This window comes from Pogonomyrmex barbatus, unplaced genomic scaffold (genome assembly GCF_055798465.1).
Source record: "Pogonomyrmex barbatus isolate J1 unplaced genomic scaffold, ASM5579846v1 scaffold17, whole genome shotgun sequence".
Lineage (NCBI taxonomy): Eukaryota > Metazoa > Arthropoda > Insecta > Hymenoptera > Formicidae > Pogonomyrmex > Pogonomyrmex barbatus.
Window position 1 is genome coordinate 7359356 of NW_028297113.1, and position 24651 is coordinate 7384006.

General features: G+C 32.7%; 5 protein-coding genes across 17 annotated transcripts in view; 2 read left to right on the forward strand and 3 right to left on the reverse strand.

Moving 5' to 3' along the window:
• Window positions 1-2605, reverse strand: part of LOC148937103 (uncharacterized) — a 25867-nt gene extending 23262 nt beyond the window's left edge. Inside the window, exon 1 of one of the 3 annotated variants that reach the window (XR_016138700.1) lies at window positions 2457-2586. The gene's annotated coding sequence lies outside the window, so the exon portion shown is untranslated. The other 2 variants (XM_089074362.1, XM_089074363.1) reach the window with 2 other exon arrangements.
• Window positions 150-13758, forward strand: Asator (tau-tubulin kinase asator). 6 transcript variants are annotated; one of them, XM_011649339.3, is made up of 15 exons: window positions 150-462; window positions 3907-4039; window positions 4257-4404; window positions 4491-4705; window positions 4818-5087; window positions 5205-5291; window positions 5378-5647; window positions 5764-5950; window positions 6027-6361; window positions 6447-6743; window positions 6822-7088; window positions 7167-7434; window positions 7563-7940; window positions 8748-9066; window positions 9244-13758. In XM_011649339.3, exons 1-15 carry the CDS (start codon window positions 455-457, stop codon window positions 9296-9298), a joined length of 3237 nt encoding a protein of 1078 aa, XP_011647641.2. In that variant the 5' UTR covers window positions 150-454; the 3' UTR covers window positions 9299-13758. The 6 variants fall into 6 exon arrangements, with proteins under 6 accessions (XP_011647641.2, XP_011647638.2, XP_088930472.1 ...); XM_011649336.3 differs by having other exon boundaries at window positions 153-462; window positions 8646-9066; XM_089074346.1 differs by lacking the exon at window positions 150-462 and adding an exon at window positions 2798-3067 and having other exon boundaries at window positions 8646-9066.
• A 637-nt stretch (window positions 13759-14395) lies between these two features.
• Arl8 (ADP-ribosylation factor-like protein 8) lies at window positions 14396-16497 on the reverse strand. The gene is made up of 3 exons (XM_011649340.3): window positions 16221-16497; window positions 15235-15551; window positions 14396-15152 (listed from the first exon to the last, which is right to left on the reverse strand). The coding sequence occupies exons 1-3, from the start codon at window positions 16341-16343 to the stop codon at window positions 15032-15034; spliced, it is 561 nt and encodes a 186-aa protein (XP_011647642.1). The 5' UTR covers window positions 16344-16497; the 3' UTR covers window positions 14396-15031.
• Window positions 16498-16933: 436 nt separating this feature from the next.
• twf (twinfilin actin binding protein) lies at window positions 16934-22850 on the forward strand. Of its 2 annotated transcripts, none has more exons than XM_011649345.3 (5): window positions 16934-17461; window positions 17600-17677; window positions 17810-18469; window positions 18534-18652; window positions 22290-22850. In XM_011649345.3, exons 1-5 carry the CDS (start codon window positions 17437-17439, stop codon window positions 22458-22460), a joined length of 1053 nt encoding a protein of 350 aa, XP_011647647.2. In that variant the 5' UTR covers window positions 16934-17436; the 3' UTR covers window positions 22461-22850. The 2 variants fall into 2 exon arrangements, with proteins under 2 accessions (XP_011647647.2, XP_011647648.2); XM_011649346.3 differs by lacking the exon at window positions 22290-22850 and adding an exon at window positions 19041-19472.
• On the reverse strand, window positions 18471-24635 carry 140up (RPII140-upstream gene protein). 5 transcript variants are annotated; one of them, XM_089074361.1, is made up of 5 exons: window positions 24390-24528; window positions 23871-24104; window positions 23519-23773; window positions 23178-23426; window positions 18471-18638 (listed from the first exon to the last, which is right to left on the reverse strand). In XM_089074361.1, the coding sequence occupies exons 2-5, from the start codon at window positions 24014-24016 to the stop codon at window positions 18629-18631; spliced, it is 660 nt and encodes a 219-aa protein (XP_088930487.1). In that variant the 5' UTR covers window positions 24017-24104; window positions 24390-24528; the 3' UTR covers window positions 18471-18628. The 5 variants fall into 5 exon arrangements, with proteins under 5 accessions (XP_088930487.1, XP_088930485.1, XP_011647644.2 ...); XM_089074359.1 differs by lacking the exon at window positions 18471-18638 and adding an exon at window positions 20728-23019 and having other exon boundaries at window positions 24513-24635; XM_011649342.3 differs by lacking the exon at window positions 18471-18638 and adding an exon at window positions 20728-23019.
• Between the last annotated feature and the right edge of the window lie 16 nt (window positions 24636-24651).

Below are 24651 nucleotides of genomic sequence, written 5' to 3' on the forward strand. Positions count from 1 at the left end.
CGAGAGACGAGAGACGAGAGACGAGAGACGAGAGACGAGAGACGAGAGACGAGAGACGAGAGACGAGAGACGAGAAACAGCTAGAGAGAAGCAGGAGACGAAGGGAACAACTTCGCGGTCGAGTCTCCGCGTCTCCGCGTCGCGCGTCGGTCCGATGCCAAAGAGCGAAACGCTTATTATGACTCGAGTCCGGTTCGTCGGTCGTCGTCGTCGTTGGAAGTCGAGGTGAATCCGTTCTCTGCTGCCGGTTCGATATTAAAACGGCTCGCACGGGACACGTGAGAGAATTCCGATTCGGTCTCGCGCGCGGTTTTTCTTCTCCTTCCGCGTCCGACAGTGTTCGACAGTGCGGCGGTATTCGATATCCGCTCCGATCATCCGAAACCGAAACCGATTACGTTATATTCGTTATTCGCTATTCGCTATCCCAATCCCGTTTGTTTTCGTCAAGATCATGAAATGGTACGTATACAAGACGGACTTGCCGATTAATCGATGCAGACGTCAAACACGTGAGCGATCGATTGATTTTCCGTTTCTCGCGCGCGCGCGCGCGATGAGAACGATCGTATCTAACGTGATCCAATTTGATGAGTGAGTTTGTTTTTTCATAGATGCTTCTCGCAGAATCAAATGACGCGAGCGATCGTGCACATTGCGGTATCTATGACCGTTTGGTGAAGCGTTACATATATATGTTTTTTTCAAGCGTAGGACACATCATTTTCTGAGCTTAAGTTTCGAGCGAATGAGTTCTAAGCTTTTGCCAGAGCGTTAAACTTAACCATTTTGGAATACTTCCCGAAATCATAACTGAGATATCTGGATTTAACGCTTCTCTTATATAAATAGCGAGAATAACACCCGCATATTTTCGTAGCTTTCTCGTAGCATAGATTAGAAAGGCGATAACAAGTTACGATAACAATTTCTTTTGTAAAATTTTACATATGAAACTTAGCTGCTTATAGACAATTGACTTTCCTTTTTATATCTCTATGTCTTTCCGCTTTTTGTCGTCGCGTTTTTCCCTCGCAGAACGAAAAATTTAGATTATTTTGTCGAAGATTCCTTCATTTTTCAATATTTTCATCTTCGTAATTTTACCTTAGCAAAAAACATTTACATTAATTATTCGGTCTAGGATTATTTGAAAATTAAAATAGTTGGTGCGAATTAAGCACTTCGTCGAGACAAATGGTATAATGGCATAAATAATTAAGAGACGATAGCTTTTAATAGATGATAACTTTAATAGATGATAGCTTTTAATTACATAACGATATAATTGTCTATTTTAGAGATTTTAGAGATCTATTTATGATTTGTATCATGTCCGAGATAGTGTGTTAAAGTCTATTAAAAGCTATTAGATAGTTGCATTGTATATTTTTTAAATCGTGCTATCTCTTCTCTCATATAAATGAATTATTCATGTATATATAATTTGCGCATGGAATATCGCAATATTTATTCATACGCAATCTGAGTAAGTAGGCAATGATAACAGTTACGCTTTGTTGCTTGTTTGTTTAAATTGAATGATAATCGAAATATTCTGCATTTTAGGCTATTCTTATTTACGCGTGAATGCCCACAACGTTAGTTGGATCGTTAGTTGGCGCGGAATAAGAAAACGGAGTGTGAGAAAAACGGAAAAAAGTTGAAAAAATTCTCTGACGCGGAGAGGAAGATGCTGCTCGATGCTGTATTATATGCCGAGTGGGGCCGTTTAAAAATAGACGTTTAAACTTAAATTATGCCCTCTAGCAAAGGGAGTCGCGAATAAGAGCGGTCAAAATTTTATAAGCGCTTTATGCCTTAATATATCCGAAGGATATCGCGACATTGATATCTCGGGTGCTTTATTATTCGATCCGTATGATTGAAAGATCGAAAAACTAACGAAAAACTATATATTAAAAGAACAAATGTTTAGGAAGTGACAGCATTTTTTCTTATTTAGTTTTCTGTAATTAAGGTCTTTTTTTTCCTTGAAACGCTGTGGCAGGCGATGAATCTAATTAGACATTATGCTGTATATGTGAGCGGAATATCATATGCGTATGCTTACGCTTTGCTGTTTTGTCACAAAAAATTCCCGTCCTCTTAAAATAACGATTCACGCGCACGAGTGTGTGCCGTGTGCCGCTTATGGTCGAGCTTGCAACTTACAAATTAATAAACGCTCGTAAAATGCTCGCGCTTAATACAGATTGCTTGTAAACGAGTAGGTACTTCGTTTTTAGCTCATAAACTAATGATTGATACGATTAATCTCGATTGATGATTCATGGCGGGAGAACAGGAGTGGAAATGCATTGTGAACTCTTAAGCCTACACAAGAAGTACTAACGGAACGCGGGCAAATGCGAGAGCATTGGCAAGAACCTTTCGCGATCTTCTTTTTCACGAAAGATGAAAGGAAAGGCAACCGGGCCAATGCATCTACTTACCATGTGCGGAACGTTGATGCGCGAGCGCGACACGATAAAGGAGCGCAAGATCTACGAAAGATAATAACCAATAATAAACGCGCGAGCGAGCGAGCGAGCGAGCGAGAGAGAGAGAGAGAGAGAGAGAGAGAGAGAGAGAGAGAGAGAGATAAGGAAGTGGCCGCCGCAGCGCGGGCGCGGATGGGCGCGGAACCGCGAAAATGGAAAAGGATGGAAGCGAAAAGTAAAGGGAGCGAGCGAGAGGCACGCACGGGAGGATGCATCGATCGTTAGACTCCGCGCGCTATCTCCCGGTGATTTCGCGCACTACGATTCCCGTGCGGTACAAAATCGAAAGATGGCCGTCCCGCTAGCATTTGACGGCAAGTTTTACGGCAACCGCAGACGCCCGGCCGCGACGAGCGAGTGATCGGCTACGCGCGCCACACGGCGAACCGAGACCGTTGCGCGCGTACAGCAGTAGTTCGGCGAGAGGGGAAGGATGCCGTCGACGAGATTGTGAAGGAAGTTGTGCGCGCGCGTTGTGCCAGACTCGTCCGCTGAGGATACGTCGCGCACGATCCAACGTCGTACCGTGAGCGCGCGGTGTGCGGTGTCTAGCAGACGACATTGTTAGTAAAAATAAAATACTATTATATGTATATTTGGATCAGATCGAGACTGTGACGAGGGAGTGGATACGCGCGGCGATCTCGGCGAGGAGCGCGCACTGTTCCTAACGAGAATCTCGCCGCGACGCGATTATTCATTTCTCGTGTAGGCGGTGTAAAAGGTTGCTTTTTATGTTGCGTCTCGCGTTGATCATCGGCGACGGGATGACGGTCGTCGTTCGCCGACTCGTCGGCATCGCCAATCGAAAACAAAATTGCGAGAGGGAACCGAGAACGTGCATGCACGACAACCTCGATTGATTGCCGTGACATCCGTTAGTCGACGAGTCGAATCACGCTTGCAGAGTAACGATCGCTAAGCCGAAAAGAAAGAGAGAGAAGGAAAACGTGAGAGAGAGAGAGAGAGAGAGAGAGAGAGAGAGCGAGCGAGAACGTAAAGTTGCGATCGATCGAAAGATCGTTTGATACGAAGGTTCACTTCTCAAGATCGAATAACAAGAAATCGAACTGAACAGCAACACCTTTTTCTCGCACGCAATCATGGCTGCCTAATGCACAGGGCGCGTATTGACCAATTTTGTCAAACGTCATTTCAGGTTAAAATCCTCGTATTCGAGATGCGTTTTGCATTGACAGCGCTTAATGTCGTCGGCGTGCGGTGACATCGCGCTGTCGCACGGACGATCCGCATTACGTATATATATATATATATATATATATATATATATATATATTTATTTATTTATTTATTTATATATATATATTTATTTATATATATATATATTTATTTATATATATATATTTATTTATTTATATAATTTGTCACTCGCATTTTGCAGGTCCGCAAATCATACCGAAGATTTGGCGTTAAGGAATGTAGGCGACGAAAGTACGGATCAAAATAACAATATAACTATGACGAGCGAAGATCTGCTGCAGCCTGGCCATGTGGTCAAAGAGCGCTGGAAAGTTGTAAGCTCTTTTTAATTTCTTGTGTATTTAAAGAAACAGATTATATCATGTCAGTTTTAATCAAAAAGTTCCTTAAAGAGATAACGATATTTTATATAAAAGATATATAGATTATATAGAAGAAAAAGCATTTTTGAAGCAGTCCCATTATGCTGTTTGATAACGATACAAGCTAGAAATAGTAATAAAAAGATGTATATGTATCTTGAATGTATAGGTGAGAAAAATAGGTGGTGGTGGATTTGGAGAAATTTATGAAGGTTTAGATTTAATGACAAAGGAACAAGTTGCTCTTAAAGTTGAATCTGCACGGCAGCCAAAACAAGTCTTAAAAATGGAAGTAGCTGTACTAAAAAAATTACAGGGTTAGTATGAAATTTTTTTTCTTTTTTATTGAACGAATTTATAGACCTGACTTAGATATTTATATTATAAAAATTCCTTGTTTTAGGTAAAGACCATGTTTGTCGATTTATTGGCTGTGGGCGCAATGATCGATTTAATTATGTTGTAATGCAATTACAAGGAAAAAATTTAGCTGAATTACGCAGAGCGCAACCGCGAGGTGCTTTTTCACTTTCTACTACGTTACGTCTTGGTCTTCAAATTTTGAAAGCTATAGAAAGTATCCATCAAGTGGGATTTTTGCATAGAGATATTAAACCTGTATGTGCTATGTTATATCTATTATCTAGACCTTGCATATTATATTAAATGATTTACCCTTTTTTATCACATCTGTATAATTATAAAAGTATTGATACTTTGTGTTTTACAGTCAAATTTTTCAATTGGTCGTCATCCTTACAACTCCAGACTAGTATATATGTTAGATTTCGGTTTAGCCCGACAGTTCACGACCAGTACGGGAGAAGTACGACCACCTCGTGCTGCCGCGGGATTTAGAGGAACCGTCCGATATGCATCAGTAAATGCTCATAAAAATAAAGAGATGGGCCGACACGATGATTTATGGTCGTTGTTTTATATGCTAGTCGAATTCGTTAATGGACAACTGCCATGGCGAAAAATAAAAGATAAGGAACAAGTAAGTTTGAAAAGTTTTTATATTTTTAAAATGTAAGTTTATAATTATAATATATAACATCATAATTATTATAATTTGTAACATTGTTAAGGTATTCGTAAAATTTTTTTTCTACAGGTGGGTCTTATGAAAGAAAAGTATGATCATCGATTACTTTTAAAACATCTTCCATCCGATCTACGAGTCTTTTTAGAACACATTCAAGTAATTTCTACGATTCTATATGATTTATTAATTGAACACGACACATTTTTTTCTTATCTTTGTAATAACGAAACATACTTTTGCAGAGTTTGGAGTATGCAGATAAACCAGATTATGGTATGTTAGCCGGTCTGTTTGAACGATGTATGAAACGTAGAGGTGTAAAGCCAAACGATCCCTACGATTGGGAGAGGCCATTAATAGCTAATGAAGGTTTATCAACTACTAGATCATTACCTACAGTAGCCGTACCACCTCCGCTTACTACAGCTACTACTCTCAATCAGCCTCCGACTACAAATGTGGATACCAATAACCAGGAGAATGTTGAACCAGATAACAGAAAAGAATTGGATGTAAGAGAATTATAAAAAAATTTTGTTTTTTTAAATTGTTTTTTTTTTTTTTTTTTTTTTTTTTAATATTTTAAAAGCACAATCTATTTTTTATCGTATATATTTATTTCAAACAGGCACAAATTGATTACGATAGTATATATAGAAGAAACAGGCAACGTGGGATAGAAGGTTCTCCAGTGCCATTTGCAGCAGCTATCAGTAATCATGGTAGAGATAAGAATTGTAATGCCACAATACCAACGACAGATAATACGCATCAACAAGTCGCACAGCCGACTATGCCACCTTTACCAACTCAAGGTTTGTATCTTATTTGTTGTAATATCTGTTTCTTAAGAATTCTCCCTATTACATATAATTATTATTTATCGTATAGGATCTCCCAAAAAACGACGCGCAATCTCAATGGCAGTAGAATCGCAAGTTCCTGCGCCAATAGAAAAGCAAGTAGATAACGAAGGAGATGCATTGATGGCTTCTGCACGTTCTGCATCCGAGGTTCCTCGTCTTAAAACAGTAACAAATGCAACAGCACCACTTAGAAAATCAGCAAGTGGCGCTACATTGCCCGCTACACTTGCTCGTTTGCGTATCGCTACGCCCGAGGGCACGTCTGGTGAATTACCGAGTCCCCGTATACAAACAGAAGTCGACGCTTCCTATTGTTCTTACGATGTAACTAATACTAAATATGTTGCAAATCAAAGTCCGGTAAATATGTGACTTACATTTAATCTAATAAGATTTATAATTTCACGCAAATGACGATTGCACAGATTTTATCTGAATATTTTAGGTAACTGAACAAAGGGAGCCTCTTAGAAGAGAACCCAGAAGAAGAGCAGACAGCCGACAGCAAGTAAGAAGCGGACGTTCGGCGATACGTGACTGTTCTATTACGCAATTTGCACAAATAGACGACGACAACGTATCCGCCCTGCAGCAAGTGACGAAAGGCGGCGGAGGATTGACACTGGCTTCGCAATGGAAATCACAATTTGACGATTCTGAAGAGACTGATAACGAGTGGAAAGGCGAGAATTTGCAGAGCCCCGAGCACAAGGGAACAAATGCCCCATCCATACCGCCACAAGTAAAAATTCTTGCTTTTTATAATAGAAAAATTAAATGATTAAACAGTGATCTAAATTACACAAATTTAAATATGCAGCCTACAGGTATTATCGAGGGATCACAACAATTGGATACAAAATCTATCACAGCTCAATCTAATGCTTCAAATGTGTGTCAGCAACAGTCCTTGATGCCCACAGCATTGTCTAAAATAAGCGAGGATTCTCCGAGACCAGCAGTGCCACATAGATGCTTAAACATTGCGGGTATTGAGAAATATCCAGAGTTACAAGGGGCACTGCCGCGGGCTTGGAGTGTTCCGGTTTTAGCACCGCATGTTCGGGCTTATCTCGAAGCTCCATTGGTTTGTGCCGTGTTTTCTGTGATTCGTAATGATCGATTGATTTCGGACAGACATATTCAAATTTTTTAATGCTAATAGATTCAGCAAGCTGCATTTGATGATTTGCTGTACGAAGTCGATGTTATGAGGAATATTGCCACTCGATACGATGAGCCAAGACAAACCGCACCAGTCAGAAGATCCAGTCTACCAGCAGTGGCTTTCTCTCCTTTTGATGTGACGTTTAATATTCCCAGAGGAGAAGAAGAAGAAGAAGCAGTAGCGGGTAGATTGGAAATTAGAGTAGTAGATGCGACTGGTGGTGCTACAATTGTACAAACAAGTGCTGACAGGGAACCATTACAAAGTATGCATACTTGATTGTTTTTTTTTCTTTTTTTCCTTTTTTTTTCTTGTCAATTAGTGAAGTAGTGCATTAGTCGCAATCGCAATCCATTTTACAGTTACGAATATTTATATCGTCTAAATTTGTAGAAAAATTAGCAAATGGCACGGCAGGTAGCCCGGCTAGCCCTAATCCGGGACCGGAAGAACCATCAATATATTACGACGCTACCGAAAATCGACCGACAACAAATGCGAGTTTGCAAAAGGACTCGATTAATGTTACTACTGCCTCGACTACTGTACAAAATGCAGTACCGCCTCGTGATAATAAGGACAATAAAGAGAAGGAAACATCTAGTAGGACATACATCGTTCATAGTAAAATACCGGTTCCTGTTAAAAGTCCAAGGTGTTCGTTATCCGAATCGACGCCCGAGACTAACACTCCGAACATCAAGGCAGGAACTGGAAATGACATAGAAAACTCATCCGTGCCCGCGACTGCAACTAAGGAAAAAGAGAATAGTTAGTAAAAATTAATATGATATAAAAAATTTTTATAAATAATGTTGATATACCTATGATATTTATAGTTATATTTTATAGCATGACATAGGATTATGATAAAAATTGAGAAACATTGAGTACATTATTAAAAATTTTATAAAAAAAAAGATGTATCATCGATGATACATATCAAAAAAGCTACGCTTAAAATGCTTTAACTTATATAGGTGTTTTGTTTGTAATAATTTTAAAGATTATTTATTAACAATTGTTATCTCATTGTTAGCACTAGAGAAAAATTCTTATAAGATAATTAATATAACGTTAATAAATTTGCTGTTATATTTTAATGCAGTTTTATCTGAAGAAAATAATTATAATAGAAAGCTATATTTAATTTTAAATATTACTTTTTGTAATATTTTCCGGAAATTTATTTTATATAAATTTACAAATGACATTTATTTCATGTTCTCAAAGCAAAGAGTACAAGTAAGAATAGAACTTAAAAATTTCATAAATGTACAAAATATTATGTAGCAATAAAATGTGCACGAATTTTATAAATATGCTAAATGCATTGCATAGAAATATTTTTAACAATGAAATAATTTCAGTCTAAAATATAATAATATAATTTATTAAAAGAAATGAGAATGTATATATGCGTGAAATTAATTTGTCATATTAGTTCCTCTCCGTACTAACACTCGCAAATTTTAGCTGTCAGAGGTAAACCATTGACAGCACATGCGGAAGCGCCAGCACATTGTCGTCGCATACTATTATCTGACGCTAGACCAATCATGTCACCTTTAACTTCAGCCAGTTCTGCGGAAGATGAAAATTTAACTGGATGTACGCCCGCTTTGCGCCGCCGAAGACAAAGTGAAAAATACGTGACAGACGCTAGTCAACTGAACCTGCAATTCCAAAGACCGCAACACAGAACGAGACCGCAATCTGAAGTATTACCGAGACTTTCTCCCAGAGGAGTACCCTCGCATCTTTTACGGGAGCCTGGTAAAAAGTCCGAAGAAAGCAGCGAAAGTGATTCCAATAGTAGTGGTCCGCCAAAATCCTCTCGTCAACCACCACCACCGCCTACATCGTTACCACCTCACATAGCGGAAAATAATGCTAGGTGAATATACATCATAATTTGGATTGCATTTGTATATAAATAATCTACAATCGAAAATTTAATATATTACTTCCATAATTTGACATAACATTACTTAAAATCAATCAAGAAACCTGGTGAGATATCACATACAATTTCTCTTGTATAATTCTAAGTATAAATTTTCTGTAATTATAGGTGCCGCCGTTATTGGCCCATACCAGATGCAACGGTTGCTAGCAGAGAATCGTGAGATTTGGTGTTCAAAATGACAAATAGCCTCGGTTTATATTAGGATTGAGAAGGCTTTACTGCTCAACCATCTTGAGAATGTGATATCATTTGGGGCACTGAAAATACGCAATTTTTCTGATAAATACATCGTCGGATACGTGAAAAATTTACAGCGAAAGTGCATATCTGTATATCTACAAAGGTACAGAACATAACTACCCATTTAGTGTGCGAAAATATAACTGTCTGTGAATGCGTTTTTAAACAGTATCGCTTTAATTACTGAAATTCTTGAGTAAACTCCTCAGAAAAATTATTTCAGAAAGAGATTTCTAATTATTTTTGAGGCATGTACTCAATAAGTTTCAGTAAATGAAAATGTATATGAGATTGCTTTCAGTGTGCAAGCAGTACGATAATCCGGTAATTCAAGATAGTCGTTTTTATATGAACTTATTTTTCTTTGTATTTTTATCACATTTATGTTGCAGTATAAACAGATCCATCCAGTATCTTTAAATTCTTATGGTATTATATATTCTTTCTTTTTTATATCTGTTGCATTTTTGCATAACTTAATTTGTGCACATAGTATATATTATATGTCGTATATGTTACCAGAGAAAACTCTATGGTTTTATTAAATTTCTTCTTAAATAGAATTTTCTTTGTACAGAGATATCGAATGCATTTATCTCTATTACATAAAATATTCTACAAAGACAAGTTTTAGAATTTATAATTTTATTAGTGATAGATATATAAAGTAATATAAAAAATACATTTTTGTTATAATTATTGTAACTGTTGTACACTGAAACATATTTTATTTGTTAAAATAATGCGAATATTATATTTTATATTTTAAAGGAACGAGAATGCTCGTTAATTTCATTAAAATTATACTCGTTCTATTTACAAACATGCTTTAAATTGCTAAGTAATTTAGAATTGCTATTTTGCAATGAGCATAAATCACGTAAAAATAATATAAACGAGTTTTGTGGATACTATAAGAAAGCATGGATATTAGGTATTATTTAGCATCGCAGGAGAAAGATGAGTTTAGTGAAGAAGTGGCTCGAAAATAATTATAAAGTTTGGGCCAGATGTACTAGTCTCCTTATTAGTCCATTAAGATCAACAAAATGCAATTTTTTCACATGTACAAGATATTCCAAAATCATCAGTTTTCCAAATCAGATTTCCAAAATCATCAGTTTTTTAGCAGATTTTTTGGCTTAAAAATATAAAAATTTTTTTCTTAGCAAAAGATAATCATTATAATTTTTCGGTTTTATATTTAACATTTTTATATGCTAAACCTTCAAATTAAAGTTCTATCAAAATTTATTTACTTGATATTAGCTTGAAGAATTTAGTTCGTTTCTTTGAAATTCAAAATCTCATTTTTTTTTTTTAATGTTAAAACTTGAAAATTAAAATGAAATAACGCTTTTGGTAAGAAAAAAATTGAACTGAAATAAAATTTTTTGTTAAATAATGTGTTTAAAAGAACTTTAAATGCTTTTGGAATACCGTGTAAATATATAATGATCTCAGCTTCCTTGGTATCATCTTTCATCTACAGATCTTTAGACTAATTTGAAAATAAAAGAAGTTTTATTTATTCAACTGTAAATAATTAAAAATTCAGGGATTTTCTCAAATTAATTTCAGGGATGTAAATTTTATACATGCGCGTACACACATAGCGCGCGCGCGCGTGCGTGTGTGTGTGTGTGTGTGTGTGTGTGTGTAGTAAAATAATAAATTTGAGAATTAGAAGAAAATAAAATATTTAGAATTATTAAATTATATTAATTATACTTATTTTATTCTCTTAGGAATTAAAAAAAATATATATAAAGTTATAAATTATATTTATTTTTATTATCAAAAATATTTATAATTGAATGTTAAAAGTTAATAAAATTTTCGTTAAAAAAAATACACACATCCCAAATTTATCGGGAAATCTATAGATGAAAGGATATGCAGAGAATTTTGAGAAACTCTGTGTACATGAGTGTATGAGTGTGGATGCTTATTGAAAGAATATGGACGTGTGTGACAAACATTTATAATAGAGACTTTCAAATAATATTTGTACTAAAATATATATTAAATGCAGATTCCTTTATTCGATTATGTAGCATATAATATATACATATATGTATATTTTATATATATATATATATATATATATATATATATATATATGTTTACATATATTTCAAGATGGGATATAGGATGCTATAATTATATATGAAAAGAAAGATATTGGATCAATGTGAACAGTGAAACATGACAGATATTTAAACATTTCTTATGCACATAATATAACAAAAGATTGATTTAAGCACGGATGCTTTGCGAGTTTTCTTATATAACGAATCTTGAATGAAATCTAGTGATGCGTAAAACTAGTCATAATAGAATAATCCATAATGTGCTATTAAATTTTAAATATAGAGTTATGTCACCTTGTATAAAATAGTAAAATTATTCTGTGCAATGATTAATATAAGATCAAGTGTAAAAAGTATTCCGATATTGGCGAAAAGTGGAGACATAACGTAATTTCTTCGTCAAAGTGTGACATCGATTTCTTCTTTTTTGGTAGATACGAGAGTGTTACTCCTCGAAATTTTTGTCGAGGAAAAATTGAGAGTCCAATTCGTTACGCTATATGACCATTTCTCCTCAGTTCTGTATACATGGACACCCGATATAATAATTTATAAATTAACAAATTTCTAATTATTTTGTTCGGCGGAACATAATGCGCAACAAAAGAGATTGTATTAATAGGAAGTTTATCATCAATTTATTATAGCTTATCGATTATGTGGCAATATCTTCGTGTAAATGTATACGAAGTGCGGATACACTACGTAGATCTAATAGCCAAAAGGATCAAAATCAATGAATTTTGGATTATTAATAATATAGTTAGTTATTACATAAGAATATTACATAAGTATGAGAAAAATATGTATCATTTCATGCAAGTATGACGTAGATTTGTAAAGTATATTATTCATATATGTATAATTAAATTCAAAGTTTCACCGTCTTTGTTTTCAGAAAAAGGAAAAAGGGAGAGAAAAAGCATATGGTCTTCTATCTTCTTTTCGAATTTATGTAAATAAATGGCATGTATGCATATATATGTAGATATAGCTTATGAAAAAATGCATATATACATATATGTATATAGATGCAATTGTATGTATTTTATGAATATTCAAATGTAACATACAGTAATTAAACAAAAAATTATGATAGATGTACAACAAATTGAAGAGATTAACTCATTAAAATTCATACTTTTCTGTAATCTCTAAGTAAATCGACTCTCGTCTTGATACATTGCATATAAACCAAAATAATATTTTACAATATAGCAATATGCTTTACATGAAAGCCTCATCTATGATTTCCAAAATAGTTAAAAACCAAATAGAAACTATGCTAAGATTATAATTGGACTTTAATGAGTTAATATGAAGCCGATATAAAGATAGATTACAATAATACAAAACATCAGCATCACTGGAAAGTATTTGAAAGATAGATACTTTGAAACTGATTTTTTTAGCAAAAATTATAAATTGTTTTTATTTATAATAATATTTGATTTTTCGATATCAAATATCTTCAAAATTAAATGCTAAATTTTGCTAAAATCTACTTGCGATTAATGCGAGAAAAACTTGAGAAATAAAACTGTTCAGTACTAATTACATTTATGGGTCATATATAATAAAATTCAATAAATCTTGAACGGGCAATAAGGATATTCATTTTTTGATGTTTTCAGTGCAGGAACATTAATTTTAAATTATTGGAAAAATCTATCATTAAAATATTTTCCGGTTGTACAGAATGTTCTGTATGAACACACTCCCCCTCACCTCAAAAAATTATAATAGAGCGGTATTCTTAGTCGAATTTGATAAACAAATGTATCATTTTTCTAAATTCCATAAAGAATATCGGTCTACTATATTTTCACATTTATATTATGTTTCTTAATATCACCTGTATTTTTTATATTTTGCATAAAATTATTCATTTCTCTATTCTTCTATATAATATTTGACTTTTAGATCTTAAATCATACATGTAACTGTATGTATGTGAGCATATTTTCTGTCCCTGAAAGATGGAAACGTATCATTCCATCCATGATTCTGTATTATAACGTATTCATAAAGTAGGAGACGCGATAATCGTTTCTATCTTTACCATGTACATGTATCCGCAAATCGTTGACAAGATCTCGAGGACACGATCTTTTCTGTTGTAATATGTAACTGATTTTTGCAGAAAATTTAATACATCTTATTGTGACCACTTTATTAGAAGAGTGAGTCATATAATTAATAAATATAACAAAAATTGGCTGTAATGAACACCTAGAAAATGAAATACTATAGTCGTATAAACGAAGTTTAGTTGGAACTTCAACAATTTGCATGTGAAAACTCTTCCCCCTTCCTATATAGTTTATAATAAAATTTTATCGCGATTTAAAAAAAAATACGTACTTTGGATTTGATATAAATAAATATTGAAGTATTTCAATATATTTGATTCATAAAACAATTCACTTTTATGATATAATTTTATAATGAAGTATAAAACTGATTGGACCGAGTTATTTAAAACCATTGGTTCATTTTGTTAGAAGCAATTTGAACTCCATGATACTCGCAGAAAAAGGGAAATGTAAGGAAATGTAACTTTATATATAGATAGAAATGAATAAAATCAATTTATAAAATAAATAAGAAAAAAAAAATGTGCGAGCATTTAAACTTCATAATATTGCTGAAGAGTAAATAAAATTCATCTATTTTATTGCAATTAATTATTCTGTTAGACATTTATAGTAAAGTTTATAATTCTCGTGATGCACTTTTTGGATTTTTCTTGAATTTTTTTTTTTTTATTGTCTCCATTATCATCATCATCAAATCCGATCTTTTTTTCTATTATTTTTAACGAATACTGTCACATTTTTTTATGTAATTTTGTATAACGCACAAGAATAGTATCGATTCAAGTATCGATATAATTTCCTTGAAAGGGAAAACAAACGGCAACGTTTGCAATACATCATTTTTATTTGTTAAAGTTTATTTGTTAAAGTTTTTCAAAGTGTACTATAATTTATTTATAATTAATAATGATATCTTTGCGCGTGTATATTTCGTAATAGCTACAATTTTTTCTAATTTATACATGAAACATTTGGTACAATTTTTCGAGGGTACAAGACAAAATCATAATATCGACATCTATACTATAATATCACAATAATTAACTGCGATTATGTTGGTATTATTTCAGCTTTACAATAGCGGCAATCATAGAAAATACAGAGATACTATTATTATATTTAATCGTTATTAAGTATTGGAATATATTCTTGGACTTATCTAAAACGAAAATATAAAAAATTGTTCCTTATTCTAATGTGCTCGCGGGAAATGAGTGCCTTACGGTATAATTCACACGAGCATTTCATATTCTTGGCATATAAGCATGATTTTTTTTTAAATTTTACCATGGCAAACCGCACCATCCAACTTAGATCAGCTAAAGCTCAAGTAGTTTTCTACAATATAATGATTCAGTTTTGAACAAAGTTTGCTCAATGCGCTCGTTTCACGATTGATCCCAATACTGTTATCAGTATCCAAGACTCGCCGATACTAACAAATGGGATATTTTAAGAATATTAACGAACTCCACTTTTCGAATGCGCTATGAGCCACTGTAACGTAATATCGATATTGTCTTTTTCTTTACACGAAATACTGTAGCAACAAATTTCACGATCTTGAATTGCAGATAAATTCCTAAAACATACATTGTCACGTGTAAAGATGAACAAAGGATGCCAATGCAAAATATTACATTGTAGCTAAGCGTGTAACTTACATTCTTTCGATGAGTCCGTTCTCATCCAATGCATGAGGTAGATCCCTTTTATTACCCAAAACCAATACTGGTATCCCAGACAATTGCGGCTTGTCCAACAAGTTGTGTAATTCATTGCGACTTGCCTCAATCTTCTCTGAATCTGCCGCATCTACCATGTAAACTATGGCGTTTACTCCTCTGCAATATCTTTCCCACATGGATCTGAACCTTGGTTGACCACCGATATCCCATACTTTTATAGTGACATTTCCTTTGGTTATTTTGCGCATGTTAAAGCCTACAGTCGGTATCATGTCTTCGCTAAACTGTCCCGACTAAATACAAAGAAAAACATTATCCTTGTTAGCTATATTTAAAAACAATGACACGTACAATCATCATGAATAATTCCGATAATGCAAAGCTTATATTTTTTATACTGAAACATAAGTTTGCATCGCAATGAACTTGATGTATCATATGAACGAAATCAAATTTATCAAACAAATCTATTTTTTAATTTGTTATTAATTTATGGAAAAAACCAAGGTTGCTTGTGCAGCGTAGAAACAATTAGACGTAGAACAATTAAATTTATTATATGTTTAAGAGATGACAATTGAATTTTTGTAAAAAAAAAAAAAAAAAAAAAAAAAAAATTGAGAAACGTGGAGAGAAAGATGAAGAGATGAGATGAGAAGAATAAGCAATAGCGATTTGACAGTCAGTCGTAATTACGTCTCGATAATCATATGTTAAATCACTTGATGTAAGGGCGTATACGAGACAATGTATGCGTTAACAGTAACGGGAGTTATTTCAAAGGGGTTATCGAATCTAACCAAAACGTCGCGACCAAAACGTGCCGAATCCTCTCGACGATTCGTTGATACGAGGGGAGGGAGGGGAGAGGAGGCGGGGGAGGATAAGAAGGAGCACTTTGACACTATGTTTGCGAGGGCGATTCGCGCGCGATAAATACAAGAGATCCATGAGTCACGTACCGCTATGACATTCACGAACGTAGTCTTTCCACTGTACTGCAGACCGACAAGAGTGAGTTCCATCTCTTCCTTCCAGAAGAGAGACTTGAACCAGTCCAAGATTCGATTGATGAGGGCCAGCATGTTGAGTCCCGTGCGATCAAGTCCAGCTCCGACGAGAGGTTAAAGTGAAAATTCCTTCAAAATATACGGCCGCTCCAGGCCGCTCGTACCTCTTGACGTATAGATCTCGCTGTATCCGCCGTCGGAAGTCGGAGTACGTCCAGTGCTCCCAGATGGACAGACAAATTTCACGCGTGCGCAATAACGCGAACATTAGCAGACGCGTTAGCGCGAGATGACTTGAGCGTTCGGACGTGTGTTCAACGTGTGACTCGGTATTTCAGACGTTTGGAGAGATTTAATAGATGAGACAAAGATCCTTCGATAGTTCGATAGTTCTCGAGCGACACACGAGTTCCGATTATCTGAAAATGTGGAGGATCTATAAATTCCTTTCTACATTCGATATTCTTTCTACCCCTTCTCTCCTTTCTCGACAGCTGTCACACGACAATCCACCACGCAGTCTGCACTGGCTGCGCTGATCTCTGCGCAATTCAGAAATTCGGTAAACAGAGTAGGGTGTGCGCTTTCAAAACTTGTGTTCCAAGACTCGTCGAAAAAAAATGTTACAATCTTTTTGTCCGCAAAATACGAATATACAAACAAACGTTAATTCATCTATTATGTCTATTATATGCCTAAAATTGCTAATAGTGAGATATTTCTTGTAGAAATCGTGCCACAGAAATTTTTAAATAAACGTTGACATCAAATATCAAACATTACGATTGGTCGCGTCAAAATTCTACAATTGATATTGGCTGTGCTTTCCTTATAATCGGATAATATCATTGCATACTTAACTTATACAGCTGGGTGCACACGATACGTAAGGGATAAGCTTGTCGACCAATCGTAATCGAGCACTTTTCTTCACCTGAGTCACTTTCTTGAAATACACGATTGTGATTGGTTGTACTCGCTCGTCGCTTATCGCTCGAACAATTTGTGTGTCCTCGGCCTAATACTTGGCACACACAATCGAGTGGTTCCTCTCGACAAAACTTTGGCAGATAGGAAAAAATAACTCGACGGACATATTCTGACGTAACGGCAGGTAGCAACAGATAACGACAGACAGCAACGAGGTTTTCGCGTTTCTCGCGAAATAATGTCACATCAAACGGGAATAAAAGGTAATTTTTTGTTCATTCTCATTTCGCGTAGCGCAGTACTTCGCCACGGAGAAGATTAATTACAACGAATCGATAAAAACCTTTTCGACCTTAATGAGTCAATCTTTTGTTAACGATATAATGCTTGACTCATTTCAGCCAATGATGCATTGAAGAAATTATTTGCGAAATGCCGTGACGGGAAGATACGAGTACTAAAGATTTCGATAGAGAATGGTACGTTACGAATTGCAACAAATTTTTTTTTATTTATTGAATCTTATAATAGCATACGTTTATTCTGCCAAGATTTTATAAATCAAAGCAAAAAGATAGTACCGTTGATATATTTGCTTTTCCATTTTCTAGAGGAATTGACTCCAGCATCTAGCATGAAACCAAATAACAAATGGCAAGACGATTATGATAAAATGATTAAACCGCTGATTGTGGAAAATCAGCCTGCTTATATTCTTTACAGACTCGACTCAAAATCTCCAGATTCTGGATATGATTGGTTACTCATATCTTGGTCTCCAGATACAGCACCGGTACGACAGAAAATGCTTTATGCCTCTACTAAAGCTACATTGAAACAGGAATTTGGTACAGCCTCGATAAAGGAGGAATTACATGGAACTGTCCCAGAAGACATTACTCTAGATGGCTATCATAAACATAAGAGAAACGATACAGCACCTGTACCATTGACAACAGCTGAGGAAGAATTAGCTGAATTAAAGAAAACTACTGCAACTACAGACTATAGTGTTGAAACAAGACATCAGACATTGAGCGGCGTGGCATTTCCAGTAACGGAAGAAGCCAAGCAAGCCATCGTAGAATTGGGTAAAAGGATTCACGAATATGTCCAATTGAAAATTGAATTGGAAGAGGAAAAAATACATTTAGTTACAGCTTGTGATGTTTCATTGGATAAATTACCTACGAAAGTTCCATCCGATGCTGCTAGATATCATCTTTATAATTTTAAACACACTCATGAAGGAGATTATACAGAAAGCATAGGTAAACAGATGAAAAGTAATATATTACAATTTTATATGATTAGTAATGAGTAATTTTTTTTCAGTTTTCATATATAGCATGCCAGGATATAGTTGCAGTATTAAAGAAAGGATGTTATATTCCTCTTGCAAAGCACCTCTGCTCGATCTTATCCAGTCTTTAGGGGTAACTATAATAAAAAAGGTTAGTATATTTAAAATTTTAATAATTCATTAATATATCATCGTATTTACTATATTGGCTCTGGCTCACTTTATTATTTAAATATCTTTATCTATATCAATTATTTTAAGTTTAAAGATTATATGTTTCAACTTGTTTTTCTTCTAAAATTTGTTTGTAAAGTTTGCCTCAAATAACGATATTTATATGTATTTTCTTTTGTACTGTATTCTGCTCGTAATAATAATTGCAATCACTAGCGTAGTCTGGCCAATATATATATATATATATGATTGTTGCTTTTCCAAATATCTAATGTTGCTACATATTACTATTTTTTTATTATCTCCTGTGCTAAAATATTTTTGACATGTATACACATGTATATATTATATAACTGCGATCCTAGTTGGAAGTAAATAGTGGAGAGGAGTTGGCAGATATGTTGGAAGATCCTCCAAGCATAATAGATACAGCTGCGATAACCCCTGCAACTCCGTCAACACCTTGTGCCCCTCAATCCATACCAGAGAAAAAATCAAAACAGAAACGGTCTTGTGTCTTAAGCTAAAACCAGCTTAAAGCATTTGTCTTTACCATTATTATTGCTTCTTGCTAATTGAAATGTTTGTGATGTTTTGTGCATCAGATATCTTCCTTCATGAATTCCAGAATTGTGATAGTATGATATTGACATAGAATATGTCATTTAAAATAAAGTGATGAGTTTCTAATGTTTCATATTAGAGCAAATTACAATTATCTAGTTATACATACATACATACATACATACATACATACATACATACATACATACATACATACATACATACATACATACATACATACATACATACATACATACATACATACATACATACATACATACATACATACATACATACATACATACATACATACATACATACATACATACATACATACATACATACATACATACATACATACATACATACATACATACATACATACATACATACATACATACATACATACATACATACATACATACATACATACATACATACATACATACATACATACATACATACATACATACATACATACATACATACATACATACATACATACATACATACATACATACATACATACATACATACATACATACATACATACATACATACATACATACATACATACATACATACATACATACATACATACATACATACATACATACATACATACATACATATATACATATATATATATATATGTTACGAATTAATTTACAAGCAACAGAAAATGTATCATGCAAAAAAATTGTTTATCAGCATTTAAAGTTAATTTATTAAAGTGATACATAAATCTAAGTAGCAAAACAGAGTAGACCAAATGGTGTATTTTTCTAAATTTTAAAAACAAAATTGTCATGTGGAAGGCTTTCTGCAAAACGCCATTATACTTATTAATAATAAGTGTAACATGCCTATAAGACAACCCTCATACAGTTTATGTTATTTCTATATATACTGTTATTCATTTAATATGACATTGCACTAATTTTAATAATAGTGCCGAAATGAAATTAGATTATTTTTGTTTGATGTTAAAAGCTAAGCCTCACGTTCCGATTTTTACTTTTAGTATGTGAATATATTATGTGATATGATATTAATTATATGTATATAATCTAGTTATATACAAACTTAATACATTCGATTTTTACAAAGTTCCTCTTCATTCCAATAACTTTATATATACATATACACATACATATATATTTCTACATGTAATATTCCTATACGTAAAAATATATTTTCTTAGAAAAAAATATTTCTTTATAAATAAATATTGCTCTAAGTATTGAATTAGTTCCTAGTCTTATAAAAGTGATATGTCTTTTTAAGTATCTTTTAAGTGAAATTTAGAGGCTTAGCTTTTAAGTTCATTCAAATGTTTATATAGAACTTGGTAATATAATATTTTTAATAATTGATCTGTGGTAAATTTGCGTATATCATATGTGATGAATAGAGAGTTAGGAAAATTTACAGTTGTGCTCTAAATAAGTAAATAGAAGGAAGGAAAGAGGAAAAGAACTAAAGTCATTCGCCTAACTTCTCTATATATTTTCAATATAATAATAATAATGTAGTGGACGAGTGATAAATATGCAAACGCCACGTTAATGTGGATATATTTTTTTTGCACATTATTATTTCAGCTACAAGATATAGTGATATAGTGATAACATTAGTTACTTTCCATATAAAATTTTATATCATGTTCTATACACTATTGTAAATGCTACAAAATATTAGATTCTATAAATATGTGTGTGATATGAAGACTGAATCTTGGCGAGTCCTATCAGCTGTTTTAATACATGTAAAATTTTATGAACTGCCAAAACAAAATCGATTTAATCATCTGTTATCATTCTTATATTGATCTTGAGAAGCTATGTCATTCTAGATAATTGAGAAAGATCCATTATTTTATATATATTATCCATTATTTTATATATTTATTAATTAAAATAATTTATGTAAATTATAGAGTATACATGGCCTATATTGAGACAATTTTTTTCACATTTTTAAGCGAACATGCCAATTTACAGCAGATAGGACTACAATTTGATAACCAGCAACAAATTATACGAGAGGCATTCTATTTTTTGTGATCTGTATTTTTTTAATACTTGTAGCTTTTTATAAACTTTTTAAATATTTTAATCGAAAATACGCGTACGAAAAAAAATAGTTGGGTCTATTTGCTGTGAAAATAATTTGTGAGCCAGATTCTTGTTATTCTTCCTTCTACAGTAACTTTTACTCTTTTCATATTAATATCATTTTTTATATAGTTTTAAAAGAATTTTCAATCTTAATTATTATATTATTGTTTTTATACTTTAATTCATGATTCTATTTAAAAGTACTAAAACAGTAAAGAAAAAAAGACAATATTTGGCTCATATTCGCATAAATATATAAATATAATTGTTGTCCTATACTGGAAACTAAACATACGTATTCTATTTTTAAAATATATGACCCAAAATGTGTTTAGAATATTTTAGTTAAGTGTCATATCAGGCCTATTCTGTAACTCGTTAGTTTTATCTTATAGCTCTGGACTTTTTCAGTTATATATCTATAGACTCATTAAAATCAAGAAAATTGTATATCTTGCCGATATTGAATATATCAGAAAATAATAAAGCATCATGCGATTTAAACTCACAATTTGGTGTTTTTTTATATTACATCCAGTGTTATTATACATATGTATCATATGTATCTAATAGATACATGTATTGTTATTAAGGACCAACTTAGGTATGTATATATCGCTATTGCTAAGGACGACTTGGCGATACACTTCTTAAATAGGTATGTAATTATTTTTAAGATTTGAAAGTATGTTTTGTTACAATTTGCAGAATAGGCCTGTCATGTGATCTATAACTATATATATATATATATATATATATATATATATATATGAATATAACTTAATACTTATCTTCTTTTCGATTTTATTTCCCCAGTTGTAAATATCTTGTGCATAGTTATATGCTTTTGTTAATATATGTATATACATTATTTACTTTCCAAGTTTTAATTTTATATCATAATTTATTCTTTAAAACTTGATTGTATAGCTTGAAATAGCTGCTGGAGAGGAACTTACCGAAGAATTTTTTCAAGAGGAATTGCATCCAAAAATAAGTTTACATCAGCCGAAATTTGCTAAACCCAAGGGTCCACCAAATCGGGGGGCTAAGCGTATAACCAAGGTTCAAGAGTTAGCATCTTCCGGACAAGAAAATTAAAAAAATTATTTATGAAATTAATAAAAGCAGGATAGCGATACGTTTTCTAATGTAATTTTGCACACCCATTGTCATGAAATTGTTTATGAAGGTTCATTTTATCTACTTTAATTAAAAGAAATGTTAGAAATAAATTTAAGAAATTTATTTTGGCCTGTAATTCTGTAAATATGTACCGATACGGTATATATAATTATCTATTTTATTATTTCAATATTCTACGTAAATTTATATACATATATAACATAAAAGGTTCAAACTTTGCACTTACTGTGATAAATTATATGTAAAATTCATATATATATATATATATTAGAAAATATTTTTAAGTCGTCTCGCACCTCGCAAAACTCGAAGATGATGGCAGATAAATAAAAATTTTAAACTCTATATGTATATATATATATACACGAGATTTATTTATTACAATTGACTTTATTTTTTATGATCTTTAGAATGTACTCCTTGTTGCATGTTTTGTAGTTTCTTATTTTCTTCATATATCATTTTTATTTCTGATGATTCATTATCTAAACAGTGTGTTATTTTTTCGCGCGCCCTAACAATATCAAACATAGAATATATCAATGAACTAGAACATATATGACTTCTATAACTTATACATTTATTGTGTAGCAAGATATCTTGAATGCACATGCTATAAAATTTCTATGAGAAATAGATTCAATATTTAAAAATCATAAATATTTTACTTACTCATTCCTTGAGTTTATCCATTGTTGTTGTGCTTCTAATATTTCATCTATAGTTACTCCTGACAATTTAAGAATAATAATCGATGTAGTGCCACATAATCCACCTAATATACCACCAAGTCCAGTGCCAACGAGCATTCCCCGAAGTCCTAAATTTATTTTAAATAGGAATCCTGTTACAGAACCACCCAACATATAATTTTCTACCGCCAATTTCCCTCGATATGCTGTTGTACATGTCGTTACAGAACTGTAAATGAATATATAATTATGTTCATAGTCTTCTGTAAATTTTAAATTATAAAGATATACTTTTTTACTAATTATAAAGATATACTTTACCTAAAAATAAGACAAAACAATCCAATTTTCAAACCTACTTTCGTACCCTTCTTTAAAAAATTAAGAATAACTTTATCTTGAAGATTCCGTTTCGCATCAAAATGACTAATGAACTGTGACGCTTCGTTATTCGCGATAAAAGTTTCTACTGCATTCTTCATTGCAACAATACCTCCCATACATAAACCAGTTGCAAAACCACACAGTGTTATATTTATGATAGATTGTATTTCCTTTCTATACCAGCCATTTTCACTGAAAAATAAACAATATACAAAATTATAATTTATACAAAAACTTTATACTTGAAATTGAAACAGAAAAATTTTAGTCAAATATATAAGATATGTACTCAATAGTAAATATTCTTTTTACTCTGTCCCAACTTAACTCATCATTCAGTGGTTTTATTGTTTGACTCATTGGCTTATCATAGCTAGTCTTCTCCAATGGAAAAATGAGTGTTAATATTGGGCTTCTGCTTAATAAGCGAATCATCTTGATATTTTAATATTTTAATATTTTAATATTTTTAATATTTTTTAATATACTAATCGTATATGTATGTATATAAACATTAAAAAATCTGAAACAAATTAGATTAAAATATAATTAAAAATACGTATTTATATAAACATTTTAAACAACGATGTAATGAAGAATGAAATAAAATGACATAACATTCGAGAATTATTCTATCTATTCCTTTCTACCTATAACCTTTACATGTCGTTCACTAGAATCGATAAAAAAAATCATACAAAATAGAACAACTACAAAGCAATTACATAAACAAACATTTCTATTAAATATTTATTCAAAAATTTTGACAGACAAAGAATTTGTATCTTAATTTTTACAAAATAATCACATTGTTATCGTCGAGAACACAAATCTTTTACGAACAAATTTTGTAACTAAAATTACTAAAATTTGTTTCTACGTATTAGAACACACTACATTTGCCTTAAAATTTTCTCTAAAGTACGTATACCAGTATGGTATTAGTAGTAGGTTTGTTCTTTCTTCCACATGCAGAGAAAAGGGAAAAAAAGGTAAATAGTGCAAATTCAATTGAAAAAAAAGAATAGGCCTAGTATCGCACGGCACATTTTTATCGCTGTCCTGAGAAC

Bases quoted from the DNA above. Each gene is read 5' to 3' on its own strand.
- Asator (XM_011649336.3), top strand. The intron at 4,405-4,490 runs GTTAGTATGAAA...TCCTTGTTTTAG, and splicing joins TGTACTAAAAAAATTACAGG to GTAAAGACCATGTTTGTCGA. The intron at 7,089-7,166 runs GTTTGTGCCGTG...TAATGCTAATAG, and splicing joins CTTATCTCGAAGCTCCATTG to ATTCAGCAAGCTGCATTTGA.
- Arl8 (XM_011649340.3), bottom strand. From the start codon at position 16,343: ATGCTGGCCCTCATCAATCGAATCTTGGACTGGTTCAAGTCTCTCTTC. The intron at 15,552-16,220 runs GTACGTGACTCA...CTTTGTATTTAG, and splicing joins CGTTCGTGAATGTCATAGCG to TCGGGACAGTTTAGCGAAGA. The intron at 15,153-15,234 runs GTAAGTTACACG...TGTATGTTTTAG, and splicing joins AACGGACTCATCGAAAGAAT to GAATTTATCTGCAATTCAAG.
- twf (XM_011649345.3), top strand. From the start codon at position 17,437: ATGTCACATCAAACGGGAATAAAAG. The intron at 17,462-17,599 runs GTAATTTTTTGT...GACTCATTTCAG, and splicing joins ACATCAAACGGGAATAAAAG to CCAATGATGCATTGAAGAAA. The intron at 18,470-18,533 runs GTAAACAGATGA...ATTTTTTTTCAG, and splicing joins AGATTATACAGAAAGCATAG to TTTTCATATATAGCATGCCA.
- 140up (XM_089074359.1), bottom strand. From the start codon at position 24,016: ATGATTCGCTTATTAAGCAGAAGCCCAATATTAACACTCATTTTTCCA. The intron at 23,774-23,870 runs GTACATATCTTA...TTTATTTTTCAG, and splicing joins AAAAGAATATTTACTATTGA to TGAAAATGGCTGGTATAGAA. The intron at 23,427-23,518 runs GTAAAGTATATC...ATTCATTTACAG, and splicing joins TTGTTTTGTCTTATTTTTAG to TTCTGTAACGACATGTACAA.